Raw genomic sequence first — 8,998 nt, forward strand, 5'->3', positions numbered from 1 at the left:
ATATAGTAAAAGGAAGTGCTAATTTTTCTGTACAATATTTAAGAATAATATTAGGTATGCCATCCGGGCCTAGACGTTTAATCGATTTTAAACTACGCAGACTATTGGACACCTCTTGACGTTGTAGAAAAGACATACAAATTTGATCAGCCTGTGATAACTTATAAGGATACGAATCTTTAATTTGGCAAGATTTACTGGAATTGGTTGTGGCAAAAAAATCTGCGAAACATTCAGCAATATCTGTGCCTGTGACAAATTCTTTATTGTTATATTTCAATACTGAAGGCTTTGAGGAAACCTTTCGTTCTAGCTTAACAAAATCATAAAAAGATTTAGGATTGGATTTAAAATTATTTTTAATCTTGTCGAGGTAAAGATTGTACAATCTACGCGGCTCTAAAGTACATTTAGATCTAGCAACAGAGTAATTAGTACAGTCTATTGTTAAGCCTGATTTGTTATATTTACGAAAAAGCCTATTTGTAGAATTTTTTAAACTTGATAACTCAGGGGTTATTCATGGATAATTATTTGAATTTTTAGCTCTAGCAGTTGGAACACATTCCAGTTTAAATCTATTTAATATATCAATCTATTTATAACTTCAAATGTATATTGGGTATTGTTCATTTGGGATGGCAAAGGAATCAAAGCTTCAGAATCTGGCATCGGAAGCCACATAATTGAAGGCATATTAAAATCACCAATTTAAATTTGCCCAATTCAATGGAAACACCAACAAATTCTATATCAAGAAAAACATTTGGATCAATTAAATTAGTGGTATATTTGGTATCAACTGCAATAAGGACGCCACCAAATTTTTTACAAACACGATATTTTCTAAATATCTGATATTTTGAATATAAAATTCCACTATTTAAAATAGATGTTTTTAACCAAGTTTCGGAGAAAACTAATACATTATAATAAAAACCAATGCTATCAGTATAAGAACTGGTTAATTTTGTATTAAGCCCCCTTACATTCTGATAGTAAATAGAAAATGAGTCATTTAGTTTTTTTGGCACCGAATCTGGTCTTAGAGGCAAATGAGCTAAATTATTGGATCTCTCCAGAAATTCTTTAATAAATGCCCTAGCAGGCCAAAATTCTTTTAAAATCAACTGTACAAAAATGTTTTCAGGCACAAATATTTTGAAAAAAGATCTGCTTTCCAAAAATGCAGATCGGAGCTTATAACATTTAAAAAGTAATCTCCCTCAATTTTTTATTTCATATAATAGCTTATGTCATCGGCCGTTGTTTCTGGTGCAAACCTTATAGCAAATATCATTTTCATGGCGGGAGCCATAAATAATGATCTTTGGACAGGTTGAGTTTTGACAGTAACGGGACGATCACTAGTGCTAAGTGAAGGAAGTGATAATTCCTGAATGTCATGAGTAGATTGTGAAGTTTTCTTAGAAACCTCACTATCAATACTCAAAACATCAGGATTATTTACCTCTTTACTTATACCGCTGTTAACTACCGGAACTGGGTGTGTAACAACACTGACATACGACTGTTCACGCCCAGTCTCAGTTGTATCAGTGATATTAACTGAAACCGGCTTTGCGACTAGGGATTCCCTTAGTTGGTGCCTTTTTGAAGCCCTTTTGCGTTTCTCAACAGAAACTGACGACACAAACTCATCTAATTCTTGGTATTTCTCAAACAATGTAGAGAAATTCTCAAATCGGAGTGATAGTGAGGAAAAATCTTTTTTCATTGATGTCAATTTCGACTGCAAATCCTTTTCAAAATCGTAAAAGTCTGCAGAGAGTTTCCTAAATTGCACATAACACCAACGAACACCAACATTATTTCTAATTATGTCTACGACTTTTGCATTAATCCTTGCACATTTTGCATGCCATTGATTAAGACAAAACCAACAGGTAACACACGATTCATCTTCTGCAACAATATTACACAATTGAAAAGGGCACGACATTTTATTTATTTTAATTATAATTATTAGAAAGTATTTTTTGTGATTCGTTAACAATTTTAAAAAGTTATTATCCTTTAACTTTGGTTTGACCGCGATGAGTTATTTCGACATCATCTATTCAGTTTCGCCACCACATAATACGGAATCACACTTAAATGTAACCCACCTGCATTTTCAGTTCTCACGCAATCGAGTCGATTAAATTAAGAGAAAAACCCGTTCGTACATGGTAAAATATTGACATTTTTTGGTTATTGGCTGATCATTTTCTGAAATTATATTACCACTTACCCCATAAATACATTAAATCTATAAATAACGTAAAATCTATAAATGTCCGTTGTCGCTTTATACTCCCAAAAAGACTACACATCATATTAGAATTATAAGAAATAGTAAATCAAATGAAAAAAAAAAATCATGCAATATAAAACTTACTATTGTACATTTCAAAAGTTAAAATGAAAATGTTAAAATTTCAGATTTTTACGCGAATTTGTCTGAATCATTAAAATCAGCCCAGCGGCTCTTGAGTTATAAGCGTAGTAACTAACACAACTTTCTTTTATAAATATAGATTTTTTTTTTTTTGAGAATTTACATATTCGTTCCAAATGGCGGAGGGTATTCAAAGTTCGGCCCGGCCGAACTAATTGCTTTCTAACTTGTTGAAAGTTTGATATTGGAAAATCGCATGTATTCAACATATTGAAAATTAAGAAAAATTTACCTTTACAATGAAAATCAGATACAAATCCGCAACAAAAAGTTTCTAGATTACAGTCAAATAACCTAATACTGACAGACTGTGTCCCGAATCGTTTTTCAAAAGTTCGCTCCCAAAACATTTTCATGCTAATTGTTTAAGAAAAAGCTAAAGAATTTGTAGAACGGGGAACGACATAATGCTCATGAAACAAGTCTATTCTTTAGAGACCTTCCCAATAAAACATAAATGATGAAAAGTGTTAGTCTGTGTTAGTATGACATGCCAGAAGGAAGTGTCTTTGGTTATATAAAAATCAGATAGACCTCGAGCTTTCAAGCAATCGTATCCTCGCGAAGTTGAGTTAGAGTACGTAAAGATAATACAGTTATCTCCATATACAACTTCAGTACACCAGCCTCTAGATCAAGGAAGTATCCGATATTTTATGTTTCACTATCGAAGTTTCATAGTTATGATATTCCGGCAAAACAAATACAACATCCTACAATCCATATTTTTATTGAAGCCATGTGGAAAAAGGTCAGCATTGCCACAATTCAAAACTGATTTTGTAAAGGTGGGTTGGACAAAGACTTATATTTTTTAAGCAGAATGTTCTTCTTTTGTCACATTTTGTTAAATTAATAAATAAATACAAACTTTTTAATTTTTTCTATTTAACCTACGCAGGCGGAAACATCCTTACTATGGACACATTTCGGTCACTGTATGGACATATTTTTTGATTTTTAAATATATCTTCTTTTTATATTAATATGTAACATCAACTTTCAATAAAGCAGTGGAAACCTTGAGAACAGCTTTTCAAGGTCGAAAGAAACAATCCAAGCAGACAAGTAGGTCCTAAAGCAGATATGAAAAAGAAACAATAGTGACAGTTTCGAAAAGCATAATACATACACTTATGTACATTCACTTTTTAATTTTTATAAAATAAGTTAAGATTTTCTTTGTTAAATATACAAATTAATCAAATTTACAAGTTTCTTTTAAAGCAACTTCAAAGCAGCTAGTTATAAAATGTATTGACCGCTGGCTTACTAGTTCCAATGTCTCCACATAAGTCCTCATAGACTCACTAGTTCCAGTGTCTCCATATGCTCTGTAAGAACTACTGACCTACTATTGACTATGGGAATGTGTAGCCATGTCTCTGCTTTTGTCTACTATCTATGAGTTATTGGCAACACTTCCTCTATAAGCTAATTTATTTTAATAATACGCATACACAATGACAACTTATACACTCTACTTCTTCTTTCTTCATTTTGTTAATTGTAGCAAAAAAATCGATACTATTGTAAAACGTTCGGGTCGAATAACCCGTTATTTCCCCCACGAAATAATTACTTTGCCGTAATCAGATTAAACATACCTACATGTGATTAAAATTTCAGGTTAATTCGAGCATAGCTCCTAAACTCAATGTAAGCCGAAAATAGTTTTAATGGATCAAAAGATTGTTAAATATACATTAGAAAAAATTACAAGTCTTTTCATGAAGTAACTTCACTGAACAATTCAGCTAGCAAATAAATGCAATAGAACCGTATTCTAATATACGTCTAACAAGAGATGTAAATAACTGTTTTGCAATATATGGATCAGAAATTTCTTTGGCCCACCGTTTAACAAAACATAGAACCATTGTTAAAGGGAGTGCTAATGTACCTGTATAATATTTAAGAATTATATTAGGTAAACTACGCAAACTATTGGGTACCCATGGTACAATGATATCAAGATAGGGCTATGATACCATATGATTTAAATTTTTTTATTTTCTTGACTTAATATGTCATCTTTATTTGTTTATGTATGTGTTTTCTTTTCAATAACAAAAAAATTGTTCAGAAAACATTCAAATTCGGGTGTTTTCAAAATGTTTATTTCAACGTATGCATCGACAAAATCTAGAGTTTTTGTAGCGAAATAATCCTTTAGAGATATATAGTACATGATTTTGAAAAGAAGTGTTGACCTTTCATTCAGTTATCGCGGTTTTCAATTATTTATTCAAAATAAATGCAACAAGTTGTTTGATTTTTTATTGTTTTGATACTAATTCTGACATTATAAGCCAAACAGGTAGACCTCTATACTTGCAATTTTTTCAAAGTTGGCCTACTTTCTCTTCATTGTACCATGTGGGTACCTCTTGACGTTGTAGAAAAGGCATACAAATTTGATCAACCTGTAACAACTCATAAGAATACGAATTTTTAATTTGGCAGGATGTACTGGAATAGGTTGTGGCAAAAAATCTGCTAAACATTCAGGAAAAAGCACAAGTCAACAGGTAGACATTATTTATTCACTATTAAAATTTCTTACAAGGCATTGAAAATGCCCTTCACAAAATGAATGCAATTTTGAATTGTAATGAGAACAAGTAAAAAACATTAAGTTCGGCCGGGCCAAACTTTTAATACCCTCCACCTTAGGTTAAAGGAAACATTAGAACCCATTGTGACCCACAAATACAAATTTTTAGACATATTCGTGGGAAAATTTGACTAAAATCATCAAAATATCGAAAATCGGGAGGTACCGCTATATGGGGCTATACAAAAACGTGGACCTATACATACAGTGTTTCGCACACGAACTAGAATCCATTATGACCAACAACAAATGTTTCGCCACACAAACTAGAACCCATTATGACCAACAAATACTAATTTTTAGACAAATCCGTGAAAAAATGTGGGAAAAATCATCAAAATACTAAAAATCGGGAGGTACCGTTATATGGGGGCTATACCAAAGCGTGGACCTATACATACAATATTTCGCGACCCGATCTAGGACCCATTATGACCTACAAATACTAATTTTCAGACAAATCCGTGGCAAAAATCATCAAAATACCGAATATCGTGAGGTACCGTTTTATGGGGACCCAGATTTTTTATAAAACCCCAAAAAAGGTCCCATTATGGGGGTCAACAAAATTCATGGCAATTTATAGCTGATACTCTCACCTTTCCAAAATGCTACAATTTGTGTTAATACCTTTTTCGATTCCAGAGATATGGGTTTTTCCATCCGCATAACCCGATTCTATCCAGTTTATTAAAATTATGTTTTCAGTAAAAAAAGGTTTATTTCGCGTAGCCGTTGTTGGAATTACAAAAGTTTTCTAAATTTGACACTTTTTGTAAATAGCCGGCATACGGCCGGGGCTTGAAATTTTCTCCTATGGGTATATCCTACACAGGCTAACACGAACCAAAGTTTTTTAAATTCGACACCTTTTGTAAATAGCTGGCCTTCGGCCGGGGCTTGACATTTTCTCCTCTAGGTATGTCCCACACCAGCTAACGCGAACAAAAGTTTTCTAAATTTGATACAATTTGTAAGTAGCCGGCTGAACCCCATAATGGGCCCTTTTTTGACTTTTTGGGGTTTTATAAAAAATCCGGGTCCAAAAAATCGATAATTTGACTATAACTTCCGAACCGTGACCATCATGTGACTTGTTGGGTAGGTATTTCCAACGATGCTTTATTGTCTATACAAAGTAATTGGATCCGGGTCTAGTCTTGGGGTCAAAAATCTGGGGGGCCGGGTACGTCCCCCAAGAAAAAAATAGTTTCCCGGGATCAGGGTAAAAATACTTACCACTGGAAAATTTTTCGAAAAAAATTAAGGAACAACTCTATTTTAGTAAAAACTCTTAAATTTTTTCGAAATTTTTTCCAGAGGTAGGTATTTTTACCCTGATCCCGGGAAACTATTTTTTTCTTGGGGGACGGACCCGGGACCCCAGATTTTTGACCCAAAAGTCCGGGATCAAGACCCCGCCTGGACCCGGATCCACTTACCCGATATAGACAATATGGGTATCGATTGAAAGCTTATGGAAATACCTATCCAACAAGTGGTCACATGAAGGGGTAAGTTGTCATGGTTCGGAAGTTATAGTCAAATTATCGATTTTTTGGACCCGGATTTTTTATGAAACCCCCAAAAAGTCAAAAAAGGGCCCATTATGGGGGTCAACAAAATTGTTTCCAAATTATAGCTGACACTCTTACCTTTCCAAAATGCTACAATTTGTGCTAATACCTTTTTCGGTTCCAGAGATATGGGTCTTTCCATCCGCATAACCCGATTCTAACCAGTTCATTAAAATTATGTTTTTAATAAAAAAAGTGTTTATTTCGCGTAGCAGTCGTCGGAATAACAAAAGTTTTCTAAATTTGGCACTTTTTGTAAATAGCCGGCCTTCGGCTGGGCTTGAGGTTTTCACCTATGGGTATGTCCGACCCCGGCTAACGCGAACAAAAGGTTCATAATTTCGGCACTCTTTGTAAATAGCCGGCCTTCGGCCGGGGCTTGAGATTTTCTCCTCTGGGTATGTCCTACACCGGCTAACGCGAACCAAAGTTTTCTAAATTGGATACCTTTTGTAAGTAGCCGGCCTTCGGCCGGGGCTTGAGATTTTCTCCTCTGGGTATGTCCTACACCGGCTAACGCGAACCAAAGTTTTCTAAATTGGATACCTTTTGTAAGTAGCCGGCCTTCGGCCGGAGCTTGAGATTTTCTCCTCTGGGTATGTCCCACACCGGCTAACGCGAACCAATGTTTTCTAAATTTGACACTTTTTGGAAATAGCCGGCCTTCGGCCGGGGCTTGAGATTTTCTCCTCTGGGTATGTCCCACACCGGCTAACGCGAACCAAAGTTTTCTAAATTGGATACCTTTTGTAAGTAGCCGGCCTTCGGCCGGGGCTTGAGATTTTCTCCTCTGGGTATGTCCTACACCGGCTAACGCGAATCAAAGATTTCTGAATTTCATTCTTACGCAAAATATACCTTTTTTATTGAAAACATAGTTTTAATGAACTGGTTAGAATCGGGTTATGCGGATGGAAAGACCCATATCTCTGGACTCAGTAAAGGTATTAGCACAAATTGAACCTTTTTGGAAAGGTAGAAGTGTCAGCTATAATTTGGCATCAATTTTGTTGTCCCCCATAATGGACCATTTTTTAACTTTTTGGGGGTTTTATAAAAAATCCGGGTCCAAAAAATCGATAATTTGACTATAACTTCCGAACCGTAAGATCTTACCCCATCATGTGACCACTTGTTGGATAGGTATTTTCATAAGCTTTCCAACGATACCCATATTGTCTATATCGGGTAAGTGGATCCGGGTCTAGTAGGGGTCTCGAACCCGGACTTTCGGGTCAAAAATCTGGGGGACGGACCCGGCCCCCAAGAAAAAAATAGTTTCCCGGGATCATGGTTAAAATACCTACCACTGAAAAAATTTTCGAAAAAATTGAAGAGTTTTTACTAAACTAGAGTTAAGCCAAAATTAAGTTTTTACTAAACTAGAGTTAAGCCGATGTTACAAACGGAATACCCTACTTTCCAAGGTGGAGGGTATAAAAAAGACAAAGGTACAACTAAAAATGTCGGTCTACAACAATATAATAACATATAACATTCTTACCCACAAATTGCAGAAAAATTATGAAGGCAATAATGAGTTGTATATATCTTATTTGTTGATGTGGCTTCAATACGCTTAGCACCATTTTGTTCAGTGAATGCGATATATCGCCATTAATATTGTACCACGGGCATGAACTGCTTTGTCACTCTAACAGGAACATCCAAAATACAGGCAGAAATAGACATTTACACCATAAAATTTTGTACTTCCTGGCATATGAAACCAAATTTATTTCAATTTATAAATATGTTTTGGACTGAAATCAGACAACGAAGCGGATCGATTTTTTCGACGGCGGTGCGCTGCGCTTCCTGTGTACTCTGTACTACTTTTATACCAGAGTCATCTAGAATTTGACGTATCGTACACAAATATTTAGCTTTCCCACTATGGTAAAATATTTTGTATGTCCGTATTACCATGGTAGAAGATTTCTTATTCTTCTGCCATACGTATTACCCAAGCACGTCATGGCCATATCACGGCCTATATTATGCTAGGAACACAATTGGAACGAACGACGAATTTTTCGCGGCGTATGTTCGTCGTCAAAAATAAAAAAACATATGTGTAAATGGAAATGCACACAATCACTCAAACTCAATTAGCTTTGTTTCTATTTCATACGCCGGCGAACAAAACAGTACAAGGTGACCATACTTGTACGAATTTTATGTGTTTTAGTAAATAAAGTTACTTTTTACTTTAAAATTTGTTATGGTCACTCTACTATCTGTTACTCGTTCTCTGGAATCCTTCGGTGTTTCTTTTAATGTTCACTGGCCGTACCCACCATCTTCTCCGTAAACGTTTTCACATAAGCTGATAAGCTTTTA

General features: G+C 35.0%; 1 protein-coding gene across 1 annotated transcript in view; it reads right to left on the reverse strand.

Annotated features, from left to right (window-relative positions):
* LOC131802488 (uncharacterized) overlaps positions 1-8,729 on the reverse strand; it is a 93,280-nt gene extending 84,551 nt beyond the window's left edge. Inside the window, exon 1 of the mRNA XM_059122840.1 lies at positions 8,160-8,729. Within this exon, the coding sequence (XP_058978823.1) occupies positions 8,160-8,244 (85 nt within the window). The 5' untranslated portion in view covers positions 8,245-8,729. The remainder of the gene's footprint in view (positions 1-8,159) is intronic.
* Between the last annotated feature and the right edge of the window lie 269 nt (positions 8,730-8,998).

The sequence above is a fragment of the Musca domestica genome, unplaced genomic scaffold (assembly GCF_030504385.1).
Source record: "Musca domestica strain aabys unplaced genomic scaffold, Musca_domestica.polishedcontigs.V.1.1 21, whole genome shotgun sequence".
Lineage (NCBI taxonomy): Eukaryota > Metazoa > Arthropoda > Insecta > Diptera > Muscidae > Musca > Musca domestica.